The sequence below is a fragment of the Notamacropus eugenii genome, chromosome 6 (genome assembly GCF_028372415.1).
Source record: "Notamacropus eugenii isolate mMacEug1 chromosome 6, mMacEug1.pri_v2, whole genome shotgun sequence".
NCBI classification, from domain to species: Eukaryota; Metazoa; Chordata; class Mammalia; order Diprotodontia; family Macropodidae; genus Notamacropus; species Notamacropus eugenii.
Window position 1 is genome coordinate 321,330,293 of NC_092877.1, and position 20,253 is coordinate 321,350,545.

Below are 20,253 nucleotides of genomic sequence, written 5' to 3' on the forward strand. Positions count from 1 at the left end.
AATTTATCATGACCTGAGAAAATATCTAATATTTTCTGACAAGTTGTAATATGTAGGGACAGCTAGGTGGTGCAGGGGATAGAGCATGGAGTAAGGAGGATCTGAGTTCAAATATGGCATCAGATACTAGCTGTGTGACCCTGGGCAAATCACTTAACCCTGATTCTCTCCTCCCCACAAAAAGTTGCAATATCTATTGGCATCCAAAATGAGAAAAAAAAAATTCTGGGGAAATAGCTTTCCCTTACTCATACATCAAGGTGATCTTGTAAATCTTAGCCATACCCGCAGGATGTAGAGTTGGTACTCATTATCATGGATTTTCATTATATTATACTGGTAAGATTACTTACACATATGTTTGAATATATTTAGGACTTGGGTTAAAGTCTTGACTCATACACTTACTAGCTACGTGATGCCAGGCAAGTCGTAACTTCAACAAGTCTCAATTTCCCTATCGGTCAATTGGGAGGTTTATGCTTGTATTACCTACCTCACAGGTAGCTCAAACCTACCTTAGCAGAATGGATAAAGAACTATACTTGGAGTCTGGAAGACCTGAGTTCAAATTTGACTTCAAACACTTAATTAGGTGTAAGACCCTGGGCAAATAATTTAATCTCAGTCTGGTTTAGCTTTCTTATCTTTAAAATGAGGAATAATAATGGCTTGTGCCTCTCGGGTTGTTGTGATATTCAAATGAGATAATACTTGTAGAGTTCTGGGCAAATCTTAAAACTCTAAGTGGTAGGTAGCTATCCTAAAGATGTTGGGAGGAAAGCATTTTGTAAACTTTATTCTATAAATGTCAGCTCATCATCATCGTCGTCAACATCATCATCACCATCATCTTTTATCATTCATCATCTCCCTGGGAGAGCTATAGGCCTTACCCAACTAATTAAACAGGAAGAAAATATTGTTTTTTCCTCATGAGAAAATTGGGACACAGAATGAGTAGTTTCCCTAGGGTTACACAATGAATCAGTGAAGAAACTAGATTAAGGACTTAGGTTTCACAAGAGATAAAGCATATTAGTTGAAAATATGATTTAGTTACCTTACACTTTTGCTAGGTTTGTTGACTTATCCTTTTTAAATCGGAAAGGGGGGGTTTATTAGCAGATTCATCCTTCAGTTATTCTCAGAAGATAATTAATACCAGCTCTACATATGACAACTAGTCTTGAGTACTATCTACTTGGCCTTTTTAACAGCTGAGTATTACAGATACAAGGCTTGGTTCATCCACTATTTGGGGGGAAATAATCATCTGAAAGGAAAATAGTCTTTGGGTAATAAAGCTCCTCTTTCCTCATTTAGACATTAAAGGGACTATTTGGTAGCCCTATGCTTCTCCATGACTTACAGTGTAGTCTTGGTTCAAAGGAACTGAGCAGTGATGTCCAGTCCTATGTCCATAACAGAAATCCCCATAAGAATATCTCTAATAGATGGTCATCCAATTTCTGCTTGAATGCTTTCAGTGATGGGCAATTTACTGTCTAACAGTATATAACCTACTCTTTTACTATAGGCCCAACTGTTAGAAAATTCTTCTTTATAAAGTTGGAACCTGCCTTCCTATAATTTCTTCCCATTAGATCTTAGTGCTTTCCCATAAAATTATCAAACAATTTGTAAAACAGCATTTTATTTATAGTTGCCAATTTATCTCAACTCATGTTCTCAAGATACTATTGGAGGATGATGAAGAAAAGAAACCAAGGTATATAAACAGTGCCACTGAGGCAAAAAGATTCTTAGGAGACTTAGAAACCAAGAGGCCTTGACCTAAAGCAGTGGGCTCCTACTGGAATTAAGGACAAGATAGATATCCATCATCTCATAATTCCTTGTACAATTCAGCACCATAACTTGGATGCAGAGCTAGAAAAGACTGTAGCCATCTGCCTGAAACTGAATCAAGAAAATAACTTTTCCAGTGAAACAAGGATTCTGTTGCATCATTTTAAATCCTTTGTGTAATCTAATCAATTCTATCCAATTAGAAAATTTCCCTTTGGAATTTGCTTTGTCATCAGATAAGGCCCTTTTCCAGAAGCCAGCTCTATTCTGAAATACTCTACCCCACCCAGAGTTGTTCCTGGGAAAGAAGTCTGGATGTCCTGGTGAAGATTGTGCCATAGCTGTTGCAAGGCTGATCCCATGTTCTAATTATCCCCTCACTTTTTTTCCTAGGTACTGAAATTTCTGGCTACATACATAATTAAAGCATTTTTGCTTGTATTGCTAACATTTAGCCTGGCACATGATAAGTGTTTAATAAATGATTTACCTATTAAGTGCCTACTATGTGGCACCACTGTGATAAGTGCTGGTATAAGTAAAAGAAATACAAATAAAAGCAGGCAAGATAATCCTTGTCCTCAAGGAATTTGAGGAAAGATGACCCATAGAAGGGAGTTGGAAAGTATGGTGATGGTTGTGGTGGTGTCATGGGTGAAGGTCTCCTGGAAGTGTGGTAGAGGTGTAAAACAGGGCTAGATAAGGCCAAAGCTGGCCTGTCAAAGCCCACAGTGGCTCCAAGGGCAGAATCCATTTTCAGGTAGGAAAACATTGAACATGAGTGCCTAAGTGGAATCAAGTGTAAGATGATATGGCTAGAGATGTCTAAGAAGGTAACTCCAGGGTCTGAAAGCATTTTCCATCGTTTCCAATACCCCATCCTAACTTAAAGAAGACCAGCAGAACCTAAATTATGGTGTATTGCACACCAAATTAACAAAGCTTCAAATACTGTTTGATTACAAATTGTCATCCAAATACAAGCCTTGTTGACTTCGGACAGGCTTCTCACCAGAAGGTTGACCAACAGGTGATGGATGAAGGAATATTTGTTGTTTTCATTTTTTTTCCCCAGCCACAGCAACTCTGGAACAATGTCCTAAGCCTTAGAGAGAGTGTTGTATGTAATCTGTGAATGACAAATGACACTCCTTACAAAATGACAAGTCCTTAATGTAATATTTTTAAAATTGCTCCAGACCTGTGATTTCATCAGTGTCTTTGGAATTCTCCAAGTGGAAAGCCACTCCCCTGACAACCAAGTCTTCCATAACTTACAATGTAAGACAGTTGTACAGCAGTTGTACTGCTGAGATATAAAGTGTCCATCAACTATCACTCCCTGCCAAGCCTCATTTTGGGATCAATTCTACCATCAACTACCTTTGTTCCTATACACATGCTGCTGATTTAAGATGGAGAAAATCATGAAACCATGTTGACTAGGGGCCATTATAAATTGAGCCCTCACTATGGTAAGACAAATGCTTTTACATCTCTTTAGTTAACTCAATATCCTGCTCACACTAAAGACTTTTGAATCTTTTCATTATTCCACAAACTTCATGGCTTCCCTTTCTCCATCCACTCAGCTGCTAACTTGCCCCATATGTTACTGAAAAAATTGAGTCCATTTGAGACCAGGTCTTCCATGAAGAGATAATGTTCTTACCAAGGCAAATCCCTTGATATGCACCAACTCTGTCTTATCTTCAATCTCTCCCTGTCTATTGGTTACTTCACTGCCTACAAACATGTCCAGGTCTTCCCCGTCCCCCAAAAACCCTTCAAATCCCCTCTTCTCCTGAATAAACTCTTTAAGTAAGCCAAAAATTAATAAATGCTTCTACTTCTTTTGTTTCCATTCAGTTTTTGAGTTCTCTATAGTCTGGCTTCTGACCACATCATTCAGCCAAAGCTGTTTTCTCCACAATTACCAAATGATCTCTTAATTTCTAGATTTAATGATCTTTTTTTCAATTCTCATTTTTCTCGATCTCTCTTGATCCCCCTCTTTTCCTTGATAACTTCTCTCTAGGTTTCTGTGACACTGCTCTCTCCTGATTCTCCTCCTACCTGTCTAACTCCTTTGCTAGATCTTCGTCCAGGTCTACTGGACCTGGTCCAACCTGGTCTGCCTGCTACAGGTGATTGTCCCCCAGGGCTCTGTCCTAGGCCCTTTTCTCTTTTCCATCTATGCTATATCACTTGGTGATCTCAGCAGGTCTCATGATCATCTCTATGCCAATGATTCTAGACTCTACTTTATCTAGCCCTAATTTCTCTTGTAATCTCCAGCTACCTTTCAGACATCTTGAATGGGATGTCCAGTAGACATCTTAAACTCAACATGTCTGAAACCCAACTTATTTTTTTCTACAAACCCCCCTTCTTTCTAACTTCCCCATTACTGTAGAGGGTACCACCATCCTTTCAGTCACATACCTAGGTTTACATCATAGGTATCATTCTCAATTCCTCACTCTCTCTCACTCCCCCATCTCCATATCCAATCTGTTGCCAAGTTCTGTTGTTTCTACTTTAGCAACATCTCTGATATACTCCTTCTGTCTTCTAACTCTGTCACCAGCCTGGTACGGGCTCTTATTGCCTGGATTATTGTAGTAGACTTTTGGTAAGTGTCTACTTGCCCACTCCAGTTCATCTCCAGCTGTCAAATTAATCTTCTTAAACTCAGATCTGACCACCTTCCCTGACTCCTTAAAAGTAAAATCTGTTCTGCATTAAAAGGTCTTCCCAACATGACAGACTTCTGTCTTTCTAGTCTTCTTATCCCTTATTCCTCTCCACTTACTCTTCGATCCAGTAACTGGCCTCCATACTGTTTCTTGCACAAAATACGCCATCTCTCAACTCTAGACATTTTCACTGGCTGTTTCCCTTGCCTGGAATATTCTCCTTCCCACCTCTCCCTAGACCATCTCTGTCTACTGGCTTCCCTTAGATCCTAGCTCAAATAACATCTTCTACCAGAAGACTTTCCTGAATTCTCTGTGTTGTTGTCTAGTCTTCATTGGTTATTTCCCATTTACCTTGTATATATCTTGTTTGTAGGTAGCATGTTGCCTCCTCATTAAACTTTGAGCTCCTTGAAATCAGGGGCTATATTCCCAGGGCGATGAGCAAAGCACATGATAGGCGCTTAATAATGCTTATTGACACATTGGTTAGGTCAGAGGCAGGGCTTGAACTCAAGGATTTCTGGCACTAAGACAGATCACAGAGCCTCTCTCTGGATAGTGGCTGTCAATTTAGTACAGCTCTGGAGAAAGGAGAAAGCAACTTCCTTTGTGCTGCCCTACCCCCGACTGTGTATAAATTCAACATCCTGGTTAAATCTAACACCATCATTCCCTTACACTCAGTCTTTCCCCTCCACCAAAAATGTTTCAGATGCCATCCAATGGTGGCCATAAATCTTTAACAAAGGATTTAGGACAGTTTTTGATCCTCCCAAACTGTTAAGGAAGGACAGGAAAGGCCAGCACAGGGAGCATTGCATAACTGTTGTATTTAGAACTTGGGAGTCATCCTATACACCTATGAATGAACTGGTCCTACAGGAATCTGGGATGGAACAGAAAAACCCTAACGACTAGATTTCAGGTAATGGGGGAGGGGGGGAGGAAGAGAAAGGCAACCCAAAACTCATGCTTGGGTAGGATCATAGAATTTAGATCTGGAAGAAACCTGGGCTCTACCTCTTCATCACAGCACTGCTGGGCGCAAAGGGATGGATGGCTACGTGTGTGGCCATGGAGTGTGCTGCTGCGGCTGGGGATAGCGGCCTGGCTTAGACACCTGTCCAGCAGCCAAGGTCCAGGATGCTGTAGCCTTATGGCGGGTCCAGCACCATTTTGTAGCGCCTTATTGGACAGGGCTAAAGGCGGGGGTGTGGCTTGCATACAGGACCAGACCGGAGCTACCTGGCCCCAGCGCCTTGGTGCCTGCTGAGGTCCGGCGCTAGGACCAGCACGGTCACACCTGTTGGCTACTAATCAGTGGGGCGGACCGGGCCCCAACGGGTGTAAAAGAGCTAGCGAGCCGCGGGCTGGGAGTGCCACTGTGCCTGGGCGTGTGGAGCCAACTGCACGGGCCTGGCAGGGCAGGGCAGCGCCACACAGCCCCACTTTCCTTACAGCTCCCCGCGCCGTGGGTGCCCTGCGCAGACCATGGCGGAACTGCTGCGGAGCCTGAGTGATTCCCATTTGGTGGCACGCTTCCAGCGCCGCTGTGGGCTCTACCCGGCGCCCCCGGAGGCCCCCCAGGAGCCTGCGGCGGACTCTAGGCACTGGGCGCCGCAGCCGGCCTCCCGGCATCCCCTGGCGGTCAATGGCAAGGGCAGCGGGAGCGGCGCCTTTCCGCAGGTAACGTCTCACCCAGGTGCGCAGAGAGAGAGAGAGCGAGGAGGGACCGGGGGAGGACACGGTGGGAAGTCCGACTGTGCCCCCAAGCCAGCGGGCCAGGCGCCCAGGTAGCCAGGAAGGGACGGGCCGCCAAGGCTTCCTCCCCTGCAGGGGCAGGCATGTAGAGCCTGCTAGCCTGCCAACCATCTCCTCCGCCACTGCAGAAGATCGAAATTACTCTGATCAGGTAGGGCGGAAAGGAAGAGCCTCCCACGGCTCCAACCTCAGCGTCTGGGCCTGGGATTCAGAACAGCAGGCTACCCTCTGCTGGGGGCCCGACCTTGGTTCCTTTATTTTTTGTAAAGGAAAAGAGCATTCCGGGCTCTTTACATCCTAACCAGCCTGGCTGACAGGCTTGGGAAGAAATTATGAGCAAATCGTTGTTAGCATCATGGGATTTAGAGCTGGGAGAGGTCTTCGAGATTAGTTGGTGATTAGCTAGACTAGATTTCCGTCTCCCTCCCTCCCCCCTCATTTTACAGGTTATAAACCTGAGGCCCGGTGAGATGACGGGCAGTGTCTCCCTCATCTGACAGTTAAACTGATGCACCTGCCAGGATCGCCCCTCTCCCCTCCCCCCTCCCTTAATCAGCACTAAATTTCATTTCACTAAATTTCACATGCATTTTGTCCTCCCTTTATAATTAAAACCTTTGGGGACCATCCCCAGGTCTATTCAGGAGAGAAAGGAACGTGTCCTCTTCAGTGCCTTAGGGTTACCTCTTCAGCTGTTTAAAACCAAATGAAACAATGTCCTTTCATTCTCGAGGCTCTCCATCGGCTAGCTTTTAAAAAGATGTCTCTTAAGGGAAAATGTGCTCCTTTCCTAGCTGGCTGGACTGTTAGTGTGCTGCACAGTTTGCTGCGTTAGGCTTTGGTGGCCATGGTTAGGTAACACTTTTGCCTAGGCAGTGCCCAGGAACACAGACTCTTAACTAGAGTGCTCCCCTACAAACTGGCACATCCTGCAGCTAGCTGTCAGCCTGTCAGGGATGCTGGTGGGAGCCTCTGCTTGGATGTGATTTACAGTCCTTCCAGGGTTGGGTTGTAGCAAGTCAATACAGCAGAAAGGTGTCACCTCAGCACCTGCAATAGCTGTGGTTACTCAGGGGAGGATCAGTTGGAACAGAGATATCGATACAAGCTGCTGTTTTGTGTAAACTGCAGTGTTTACTCTTCATGCTGCTTTGGGAGAAACAGAGATAGCTTTTGGAATATGTATTTTGAGGAAACAGTGTGAGTGACATGACTTATGCCTTGATGTATATGGAATGAATTAAGAATTCTAGCCTATTGTATGGGGTTTTAGTACATTTTTTCAGTCTTGCTTGTGGTGCATGTGGTCTTTTTTCTAGATGTTAGTGTAACCTTCCTCTCCTTCCCCCATCTACCCTCCCTGTTACATTTAGAGTTTTAGCAGCTGTGGGACAGGATTTTGTTTTGGGCATTTTCCCAGCCTCTTTTCCTCTTTCTTAATACTTGACTTCAAAAAGAAAAGAAGCAATGCATTAAAATACCTCCATATATTTTTAGGTGCATCCATACTTTGCTTCACCCTCCTGTGGAACAATAAAACATGTAACCTAGAAATCTAGAAGAATTTCTTTACTTGCTTTACATATACAGAGGGTCCCAAAAGTCTTAGAGCACTTTTAAAGCTTGGGGCACCTTCTGCAGCCTCATTTGAGAGGAATCCCTTCTAACCTACAATAGGGATAAAGCCAAATCAGCTCCAATATAACGGGTTCCTGGGAGTGGAGAGTCATCAGGCTGCCTAAGGAGGGACAAACCAGCCAAAGTTGGAAACAGAGCAGGTCAGAGCTTCTGTGGCGCCAATCAGCTAGAGGATCATTCATAACAATGGCCGTGAACTTCCAGCCTGAAGGACATGAGGACACATTCTCAAAACAAATAAAAATACTTGTTGATTGATGGATAATAGAAAGAGCACAGTAGCAGGCATGCAGGGGGAATTGGTTTTACTTAATTTCTGGCTCTACTGTTAACTAGCTGTGTGATTTTTAAGTCACTTAATTTGGGATCTCATTTTTCTCATCTTTATAATAATAAATTTGAACTACAGCTTTAAGCTCCCTTCTAATATTAACATTTTTAAGAAGTGCCTTTTAAATGGGAATAATAGTAACACCCACTCCCCAGAGTTGTTGGAAGAATCAGGTGCAATAATATTTGTAAAGTACTGAGCAGAGGGCAGGCACATAGTAGGCACTTAATAAATGCTCCTTCCTCCCCCTCCCCCAACTTCCTGCTATATACTCTCAGTTAATTGTATAGAACATACCACAACATATTGCTAGCCATAAGATCAGGATCTGCGATTTCATCCCTGTGAATATTCTCTCCTAAATAACACAGTTCTTATCCTTTTCCACACTACAGTGGATGGTTTTATAAGATGATTCATGAGAATTCCAACTGCCTCCTCCAAAAGAAAAAAACCACCCACCCAACATTTGGTGGTCAAGCCTCTACTGATGAGACTTCACTAAGTGACCTTCCAAAATTCAGGGTCATCTCTATATTAAGATCAGGCATCTGGCCAGATAGCTTTCAGTTATCTCTTTGGTCAGAATTAAAGATAGAGTTCCCTTAGACTTTGGCTGGGACCAAGGAAGAGACCAGGGCCCCACCCTGGCTAATCTTTGCAAGCTGTGAGTATTAACTAAGGTGGAAAAACAGGGGCTGGTTACCTATATGATGCTTCCAATGGGACTCTTTGAGTGTGGCTAGTATGGTGGGCAGTCTTATTCACATGGTGCTGCTACAAACAGGAGGAAAATCTGTCTCATGAAAAGGCTATGTCAAGTGGCAATTTGCTTCTAGAACCTTGATCTAGAACAACAACCCCTTTTATGCTATCATTGATCTTTATCACTTTTGCTCACTCACTAAACTACATCAAGTTTGTAATTCGTGGGTTTCCCTATCATTAATCATTGCTTTTGATGTGGTCTCTCCAAATAATAATTAATAAGTCCTTTTTTGTTGATGAGCTTTCTAACTACTTCTGAAGTTAAATTTGGGGGGAACAGAAATAGGGCAATCTTAAAAATCTCAGGACTTGCTGAAATCCTTCCTAAAATGCCAATGTCAATCCATTACTGATCTTCAAAATGCAGTCCTTTGCTTTTGGACCCGCTTGAAGAGTAAAAAGATGGCTGCACAAAGAAGAGAGTGAAGGAGATCTGAATTCTAATCTCAACTCTGCCACTCACTAGCTGTGAAAAATTCAGCAGGTCTTTGCATCTTGGATTCCTTACCTGTAGAGCAAAGGGTTATACCAGCAATCCCTAGACTAAGGTCTCTTTCAGGTTGTTGTCATTATTTTTAAAGAAAACTCCACACAATGATTTGCTATTTACTCTTTTAAAAACTTATGACTTCAGTGTCACTTTAGCATTTATTAAATATTCATGATCTTCAAGGCATTGTGTGCTAAGGCCTGTGATCTCCAACATATGTACATAGTACATAGTGCATACATGCCTTGTTTTGAAGGAACTTACCATCGATTTGAAAGTGATTTGCATAGAGGTGGTAGTGGAAACTACAGGAATAAATGAGATCACCTAGAAGGAGAGGCAGCTTCAGGACAGAACTCAGAAGAAAAACCATACCTAAGGGTAGCAGGGTGAGAAACCAGTAAAGGAGATTTGGTGGAACAGATGATATAAGGAAAACCATGAGCCAGTAAAGGAGGGAGGATATGGGTGATCTACAATGCCAAATGTCACAACATGATCAAGGTGGATGACCAAAACCCACTGGCTTTGGTAATAGAGAGGGAAATAGTGATCTTCTGGAGAGCTATTTAGCAAAATGGAGGAAACTAAAGCTAGATTTCAAAGGGTTGAATGGGTAGTGGGGAAATGAAGGTATGACTGTAGCTTGGCACTGAAAGGGAAGAGATAGGACCTTGGATTGAGACAGTGAGAGGGGCAAAGGAATTTTTTAGAATAAGATTTCAACATGTTTAAAGGGTGAAGTGAAGAGGGAATAGGAAGGGGATTGTAGAGAGGGAGGAGGGGCAGGATGGGAAGGGAGGGAGATACAAAGGGAGAGAGAGGAAGAAAGAGAGAGGGAGAGATTGAGATTAAGATTAAAGAGATTGCATTGATTGAATTGTTATAACAAAGTCTGAGGGGAGGGAAGAGAAGAAGGAAAGAGGGGAGATCTCAAAGTGTACGCGTTGGTTTTAATCAAGATCCTGAAGGAAGGGAGAATAGATGAAAATCAAGAGTAGAGGAGGGAGACTGAGTGTTTTCATTTGAATAGTCTCAATCTATAAAATGGGAATAATTTTCTGAAAGTGAGGACAGAGCAGGTAGACTTGGGTTTGAGTAAAGGGAAGGAAGGATTTGGAACAGCTGCTGGGAGGAGTGTGAAAGAGAAGGAGCTAAGCTAAAGGCTTGTTGCACAGCAGTGAGATATCTGCTCATTGACATACATTTGTAATGAGCCGCATCAGCATAATTTCTTCCAGTGGTGCTCAGAAGCTTTGGAGTAAAATGGAAGAAGGCAATGGTAAAGGTTAGTAGGCCTTAGCAAGGCAAGGGTAGGGATTCAAGGCTGGAGAAGAGGGCATTGTTGAAGGGGCTTATCATAGGGTCAGAAGTAGGAGGGATAAAAGCGAGGTAAGATCAAAGTTGATATTTTCAGAGGACTTGGAAAAATCAGGGAACCAGGGCTTACAATGAGAGTAAAGAATAAGCATAGAGTGAGTAAGGGTTTAAGGCTGCTGGTCAGAAACGGGAATTTCAAAGTTCAGGACCTTGAAGGTGGAGTGGTTTAAAGTGATAGCAAGGCTATTTTGGCAAGCGTGTGTGGCAGAGTGGAAGTGGGGGCCATAAGGACTGAGAGATTTGAGGACAAGTGCCCTAATAGTAAAGATAAGATTACCAGATGGGGTGAAGGAAGTTTCCAGATCCCTATGCAATTCATCAAATGCATTCAATTATCTAAGATCCCCCAGATTTGAACCCTATAGAAACAAAAGCGACCAAGAAACATATTAAAGAATGCATGGAATTACTAATACTAATACTAAGAGAAATTAAAATCAAAATAACACTGCAGTCTCACCTCATACCCAGGCAAATTAGCAAAGATGGCAAAAAACAAAAATGTTGGAGGTGTTATGGAAAGATGGGCACATTAATGTGCTACCAGAGGAGCTGGCAACTGGTCCAAACATTTTGAAAAGCCACCCAGAATTATGCAAAGAAAATAACTAAAACATTCGTACCTTTTGATCCAGCAGTTCCATTGCTAGGTATATAGTCCAAGGATATCCATGAGAAAAAGAATGACTTCATATATAACAAAATATTTATAACAGCACTTTTTCTGGTAGCAAAATACTGGAAACTAGGTAGACGCCCAATGACGAGAAGGACTAAGCAATTGTGGTACATGAATGTAATGGATTATTACTGCACTATAAGAAATAATGACTGATAAGTACAGATAAGTTTGGGAAGATTTATATGAACTGATGCAAGATAAAGTCAACAGAATCAAGAAAATGATGTACACAATGATGAAAATGGAAGGAACAACAACAAAACAACTGAACCTGAATCAGTCATGTGAAATTATAACGATTAATCCTGCCCCTAAATAGGTGTGAGAAGGCACATCATCCCACTTCTTTGCACAGGTATGGAAATGTTGAGTATATTAGATTCTTTTGGTATGTTGATTAGATTTGTTGAACTGTTTTTAGCTCCTCTTTTAGCTCCATAACACCTCCAACATTTTTGTTTTTTGCCATCTTTGCTAATTTTCCTGGGTATGAGGTGAGACTGCAGTGTTATTTTGATTTTAATTTCTCTTAGTATTAGTAATTCCATGCATTCTTTAATATGTTTCTTAGTCGCTTACACTTTTCCTTTGATTGTTATATGTTCATCTATTTGATTCCATGAGTACTGAGGGATGATTTTTGGTCTTATATTACATCATTTTCCTATACATCTTGGGACATCAGACCTTTGTCACATATATTTGATACAAAAGATTTTTTACCAGTTGACTTCTTGCCTTCTTATCTTAGTTTATTAATTTTGCTTATACAAAAGCTTTTCAGCGTCATGTAAACAGAATTATCTATTCTTTTTCTTTGTAATTGCCTTTGACCCTTGTTCAGTTAAAAATTCATTACCTAGTCATAATAACTGACATTGACATAGCTTTTAAAAGGAGAGTGCCATTTATGCTCATTCTTTACCTGTAAAATAGATACTGTTGTTATTCAGTCATGTCCAACTCTTCATGACCCCCTGGACCATACTATCCAAGAGGTTTTCTTGGTAGAGGTGTGGGAGTGGTTTATCATTTCCTTTGCTAGTAGATTAAGGCAAATGGAGGTTAAGTGACTTGTCCTGGGTCACATCGTTGGTGAGTGTCTGAGGCCAGATTTAAACTCAGTTCTTTTGGACTCCAGGCCTAGCACTCTGTTCACTGAGGCACCTAGCTACCTCAAGGTAGATATTACAGGTATTATTCTCAAGTCATGGATGAGGCTCAGGGTAGATAAGCAATTTATCCACAGTAATGTAGCTTGTCAGTAACAGGTGTGGTTCAGATGCCTTTAGCTATGTACTTAACATCTACACAGGTAGTTGATGATTGGGAGGGGTTTTTTTTAGTCCTAAAACCTCCTATCCAACCTGCATTTGTCAGTATAGAAACCCTTGGAACTGGGTCAGCAAGACAAAGTCCATCAATTTTCTTAAGATTTTGTTGTTAAGAAAGGGTTGGTCATTGGACTTATGTGGGGAAAAGATGAACAGTTAGAGGAACTAGGATTGTTCTTATGGAAAGGAGCTCAAGAGTTCTTATACAAAGTTTTACACTGGTTACCATGGGGCCTTCTTCAGGCGTCTTGATATTTGGAATCTTTTTCTTCCCTTCTCCCCTGCCTTTTGGAGACTGGTGTTCCCTATCTAGCCCAGACCAGAAGTACAGTTGCCAAGGGCCTAATTCCACTGCCTATCAACCTGGAAGCTTTAACCTGCTCCATTTCTGACCTGGGCTCTTTTGCCCCCTCCAAGGCAACCTGGTTCTCCTCCCCCTCCTCAGGTGCTCACCATATTGATGCTGGACTTGGTGTAGACACCCAATTGCCTTTAGGGCCAGTTTGCCTTAATGCATCAGCAGTCCAATACTTGAGTGATTCCCTCTTCTTAGCTTTCTCCAGGAGCAGGGATTTCAGGCCTTCACCACCACACCATGAAAGCAATCTTTAAAAACAGAGTATTTTCTTATTAATCTGTATATAAAGTGAAATGGACAAGATGAACTCTCCAAGTCCTTTCTCGCCATATGACTCTTTCTCCCTTTCTAAAAAGTAATGCTAAGAAACTTTATTTTAGATCAGGGATTGTTGTTGTTGCTGTATTTGTCCTTTACCCTTGAAGAGGACCGTGGCATCAAGATGGTGACATGACTTGCTGTTGACTCTGATTTGAGTGAGGGAGGGCTGTGCAAGGTCACCAACCTCACCTTCTTCTCCTGAGCCATCTGGATCTAGTGGCCTGATATTCATCAGGACAACTGGAGATGGCCCAGGATGCAATGGGAGACCCTGGCCCTTTTAGGTTAAGGTCTTTATAGCATTTTCACTTTGAGTGAGATATACTAATTTGGGGTACAAAGACATGCCCCTCCCCAAAGAGTCCATTTCAGAATCCTCTACTTTTCTAACCTCAAGGGCTCTGGCAATGGATTTCAGGGGACAATTGAATTTGGAATTTTTAACATTTTGATAACCATTTTTCAGTATAATTGGCTTACTTTGTAATCCCATGTAAATAAATAAATTATTCATTTAAAACATGATTTTGAGGAAATCATAGGTTTCACTAGACGGCCAAATGAATCCATAACACAAAATCTCTATTGTAGAGAGATTAAAAATAAATCAGTGTTCAATTTAACATCATTGTATTTTTTTCTTCCAGTTCAACATTTCAGGATTCTATATGAGATTATCAAAGTTAGATTTTTATCAGCTTTTGGAAAATTACCTCTTTCATTTTAATGAATTGAGATAAGCTTTATCTTATCAAGTAGAGAACTAGAAAACACCTCAAGTTGCTGAACTGTAAACATTAAATATTTAGATTTTTTCCAGGCTCCATATGACTCTGTAGAGAGCAATATGTTAATTACTCTTGGTGGAGGGCTTTCATACTAGATACCTGACTAAGTAGCTATGGGGTTACTAACATATTTTTATTTCTCCTCCTTATTCACTGCCACTAAATTACTGTGTGTACATCTTTATTTCCTCCTTTAGTGAAACTAGGATTGTCATTTTGTGTTATTTTGAGCCTGAAGTAACTCTGTTACAGAAGGCTTTTGCCCTTTTCCAGTGACTTATCTCAGCATAGTTGTGTCCGTGGATTCTTAAAGGATATAGTAGGTTAAATGTGGTTTTCCGTCATGTTTAGCCATGTCTGACTCTTCGTGACTTGTCACAGATATTGGAGTAGTTTGCCATTTCCTTCTCCAGTTCATTTTACAGATGAACAAACTGAGGCAAACAGGGTTAAGTGACTTGTCCAGGATCACACAGCTAGTGTGGAGGCAGGATTTGAACTCAGAAAGATGAGTCTTCCTGACTCTAGGCTGGCACTCTATCCTCTTTGTTACCTACCTGGTGGTGGAGTGCAGTCAATTATGTTCAAATCTTAACCAAGGATAAAAGGCTTCAGGTGTGGGCAGACAATGAACTCTATTATCCATAGAGATTCATCATAAGTATACCCAGGAGATCAGTGAATTTTTTCAAATGAGTAACCCATGCAAACTGTGGTCTAGGCTTGTAGGATGAGGGACTGAGTATGCCCTGGTGGAGTGGGGCATAAATAGGTGAAATCACTGATTTCTAGAAAGATGGAGATGAAAAGGTGAATATGAGTTCTTAGGGCTGCATTCAGAAAACTGAAGTTTTCATTTTGATTAGAGAGGCAGCAGGATGCAGGCCCCAGACTTGGAGTCAGAAATGAAGGAAGGAATAAAAGAGCCCTTTAATCTTGGCTCCTTCTACCTTTCATGTCTTTTAACTGTCCACCCTGGGCATTCTCTCTGGCTATTCCTCATGCCTGAAATTCTTTCTCCTCATCTCTGCCTCCTTACTTCCTTCAGGTCTCATCTAAAATTCCAGCTTTCCTAGACACCTCTCTCTGCCCCAACCCATGCTAATTCCTTTTCTCTAAGATAATCTCAGCTTGTTTTCTATATATCTTGTTTGAACTTAGCAATTGGCATGTTATCTCTTCCATTAGACTATCAGCTCCTTGAGATCATGAACTGTTTCTTTCCTGTCTTTTTATTCCCATCACTTACCTGTGTCTGGCACATATTTGATGCCTAATAAATACCTGCTGACTTAAAAAGGCATTATTTATTATCCTTTTAATCCGTGCCAAGCTCACAGTCCCTGTCCCCAAAGAACTTAAGTTCCAATAGGAGAAGAGAAGAGAGAAAGATGATGGTTCAAACTCTGCCTCTGAGACCTGCTAGCTTTGTGAATCTGAATAAATCACTTAACCTCCCAATGCCTCAGTTTCCTCATTTGTAAAATGAGGAAGAAGAAAAAAAATAAGCGATTCATTGAAACGTCTAAAAAATACCAAAGAAATTCAAAAGGAAACACAAACAGGACAGCTTTGAAGTAACATGTTGAATGTATTATACATATATATATACACATTATATATATTTCAAGGAAAACTATGTGTAATAGCCCTTTTTTATTCTACTTTGTATATGGAAATGTTCTTTTGGGGGGGGTGTTTTTAAATTCAGAATAAAAAAAATAAAAATGAAATAAAGGAGTTAAATTAGGTGATCTTCCTGCTCTAAATCTATGATCCTTTACTTTTGTTACTTTTATTTTTATTTTTTTTCTCTCGGAACATTGAGAGTTCAGTTATCACTAAAAGTGAATATGTAAGTAGGGACACACACACTCACTGTGCACATTGTTTTATTTACATTTCTGTCCTGTTTATGTTGATGATTGCATACCATCTTGTCAGCTAAATTGATAGGTATGATGTTGGTGGTTATGAATTTGTACCGAATTTACTCACTTGACTATTTCATTAAGTATTTCTTTCATTATTAAGGTAAAAGAGGGATGCATTCTTTGCTTGATATCTCTATTTAATGACCTATGTGATGTGTCTTGTTCCCAAATAGAAGACTAAGTTCTTTGTTAACATGAAGCACCACCTTATTGATTTCTTCTCATGCAGTAATTTTTTTAAAACATTGAACATTGTGAAGTTATATATTTGTATATCTTTTTAATAAAGTTATCCAAAAAAAGAAAAAGAGTAAACCTACAGTGCTTTACAGTACTAGCAACAAATCTGGCACAATTTTATCTGCCTGGGAAATTAAGTTTGAGATATAATGGCTCATACATTTCTCTGTTTTTAGCTCTTAAAAAAAAATTACTTTCGCTTCTATTGCAGTATTCATTAATTAAGTCATTTGTGCAACTGATAAGAATTATTCCTTGAACATAAGCATTCTTGTCTCATATTCAAAGTGATCTTTGTGTTGGAAGAAAAAAAAATCCCATGATAGAAACCAGCCAGCCGAGTTCTAGTGTTACTAGCACCTTTACTAAGGTTTCCCATCAAATGCTGAAGTTGTTCTCTCTTCCATGGTCTTTCCCATTCTAATTACCCAGTCAGTTGCTTCTGATATGCTAAGGTTAGGAAGTTTGTAATTGACCAACTCCCATCATTTCTTCTCACTCCCATTTCCCCAAACCCATTTTCTCAAAAAACTGTATGAGTTCATCAGAAAAGCAATAAAGAACTTAACCTAGGGTCTTCATGGTTGGGATAGCCTGTGTTTAATGGGTGCTGGAAAATTTCCTCCCACTTATTTAACTATTTTTTGCAGTTCAGAAATGATCATTTTCAACTAAAAACCAGTTGTAAGGCTCAAATATTATGTAGTGTTTTTTTTTTACTTTTGTGGGGAAAATTCTTCTACAAAGTTGTTTGAGTTTTTCCTCCCCTGAATTGATTTTTTTTTGAGCATTTTTTGAATATGCTATTTAAAAAAATAAGGGTCTTTCATTTTGGAAAGCAATTGGAAACTGTTCTCAAATAAATAATTATACTGTGCATACTTTTTGACCCTGCAATACTTCTACTAGGTTTGTACCCCAAAGAGATTAAAGAGGAAAGGGACCCACATCCACAAAAATATTTATAGCACTCTGTGTGTGTGTGTGTGTGTGTGTGTGTGTGTGGTGGTGGTGGCAAAGAATTGGAAATCAAACAGGTGCCCATCAATTAAGGAGTGGCTGAACAAGTCATGCTATATTAATGTGATGGAATACCATTGTGCTGGAAGAATTGATCAAGGGATAGTTTCAGAGAAATCTGGGAACAATTGTATGAACTGATGCACTGTAAGATAAACAGAAAAAAAGTTACACTATAAAAATAACTTTGTAAAGATAAACAATTTTGAAAGACTTGGGAACTCTTATCAACACAATGACTAACCATAATTTCACAGAAGTTGTGATGAAATATGCTTCTCAACTCCTGACAAAGAGGTGATGGACTCAAGATGCAAATTAAGATGTGGTGTTTTGGGTTTTTTTTTGATGTGGCCAATGTGAGAATTTTTTTTCTTTACTATGATGTTTTTAATTGAGGTTTTTGCTTTTCAGGCTTTCTTAATGGGGAGAATGGGTAGAAAGGAGAGAATGAGCATCTTTGTTTGAAAATAAAATATAATTTAATTTTAAAAAATTATTTTAAAGGTTTTCTACTGCACTCTGTCAGACTATAGGAGTTCCCTTATAGCTTTTCTGATAGTTCAGGAGGTCAAGCTTTTATATCAAGTCTTTATGTGAACATTTTTTGTTGATGGGGAAATCATCCACTCATAAGGCATTCCATTCTGGTTTTAGATAGCTCTAACATTTAGAAAGGTCATCCTTATATTGTGTCAAAATTTTCTCCTCCATAATCATGCCTATTGATTTGAATTCTGCTTTCCATGGTGAGGTAGAGTAAATCTAATCCATATTCCGTAGTATCATAGATTTAGAGCTGGAGGGGACCTTAAAAGTGATCTAATTCAATTCATTTTACAGATGAGGAAACTGAGAGACGAGGTCCAGAGTGATGAAATAATTGAGCCAAAGTCACATTGATTCTAAGTGGCCAAGCTGGAATCTAAGCTCCTTTCTTCTAGATCAAATGACCTTTGCAGTGGGCCATGCTGCTTCAAATGCTTTGGTCCTTGAATTCTTCTAAGATCGCCCTTCCCAGAGGTCGTTTTGTTTTTAGGGCAAACATCTCTACTTTTTGTAACTATTCCTTATATACGTGATCTCTAAACTCTTCACCCTGTCTAGATATGCTCTGGTTCTCAATATTCCTCCCAAAGTATGGTGCCTAGAACTGGACACAGCACCCCAAATGGCATCAGCCCCTCAGAGGTCGGGGATTTGTTTTTGACACTATCGTGCTATTAATGCAACAAAAGATTTGCATCCCATTCCAGGCATTCCAATCTTCTTGTCAGCTCACACAGAGCTTGTAATTAACTAAAGCAGTCGTGTCTTCACATGAACTGATGCTAGGCCAGGCCTTTTCTATTGCAACGCATGGTAAACTCCTTGAGGGTAGGGAATGTCTCAGCCTTGAACCCAGCACAGTTCCTGGCACAGAGGAGGCACTTGTTGGTTGGTTTATCCAGCAGTTGAAAAGTAATATGTTCATGTTCTTTTAAGTTTCTTGTAATATCTCCCTTTATATCTAGGTCATGTATCCATTTTGAACTTAGTAATAAGATATTGGTCTCTAATCACTTTGTGTCATACTACTTTCCAGTTTCCCCAACAGTTTTTTTTTTTTTTATCAAATAATGAATTCTTATCCTCTAAACCTTAAGTCCTTATATTTGTCATTATTGATCCAGTAGTTACTGAGGTTAATTTTGTTAAACATAATTGCAACATTTTGCTCTTCTAAACTTAATAAAAATCAATTTTTTTTGCTCTATTATATTTCATCCTCTTAAGATTTCATCCACTGTCTAAATGTTTTGAGATTTTTGGATCCTGATTCTGTCAACCAATATGTAAATTATCCTACTGTCTTTGTTTTCTCTGTAAATTTGATAAAGAGGCTATTTATGCTTTCAAGTAAGTCATTGATGGAAACAATCAGACGTGTCTGAGAATAAATAGACTCATGAAACCCAAAACTAGAGACTTTTTTCTAATCCACCCTTTATATTGGTTGTCACTCAGCTAGCTATGAGATAGTTGTTCTGCTGTAACACACTTGGGTGTTGCTGTAGGGTGTTGAGTTGACTATCAGGTCTTAGATTTCTTGTGTTTCCTCCACCCAGATAGATAAGGCAGAGCTGAATTACTACCAGGTCTTGCATATCTCCTCGGGTGTGAGGGAGGGGCATTTCCAGGTATGGTCTTTTTCTTTGGCCATCAGCCACTACCACCTCCTCAATGCCTTGCCTTCTCTCTGCTTATGTGGTCAGTCCTACCCTGTTATAACAGCCTTTTTTTTTTTTTTTAAAGCAAAGGGGTAATATGGTGACCTAGAGGCCCATGTGGTTCCCTCCTCTGCTATTTTATGGTATTTATATTATAAGGAGAGTTAAGAATACAAATTAGCTCAGAGCTCCCAGTTTGGAAAATTGGAAAATTCTTAATGTTCACAAAGAAATCTGGATCTCTGCCCTTCTGTAATATTTTATTTATCTTCAACTAGCCCTTGACCTTGCTACATTTGAGGCAAGGTCAGAATAGAAGAAACATTAAAGTATCTGTTACCGGACAAACATGGTGACAAGAGATTGGGGGGGAAAGCAGACCTTTGCCAGACATACACTTTCCTTTCAGACAGACATAGTGAGGCAGTCATATGAGGAATGAGGTAGTTTCAGAGAGCAGGACTCCTGGCAGGAGAGAGCTGAG

General features: G+C 40.3%; 1 protein-coding gene across 3 annotated transcripts in view; it reads left to right on the forward strand.

Annotated features, from left to right (window-relative positions):
• Nucleotides 1–5,441: 5,441 nt before the first annotated feature.
• Nucleotides 5,442–20,253, forward strand: part of SGPP2 (sphingosine-1-phosphate phosphatase 2) — a 126,207-nt gene continuing 111,395 nt past the window's right edge. For 2 of the 3 annotated variants that reach the window (XM_072617941.1, XM_072617942.1), the window contains exon 1: nucleotides 5,442–6,200. In XM_072617941.1, the coding sequence (XP_072474042.1) occupies nucleotides 6,006–6,200 (195 nt within the window). In that variant the 5' untranslated portion in view covers nucleotides 5,442–6,005. The other variant, XM_072617944.1, reaches the window with a different exon arrangement.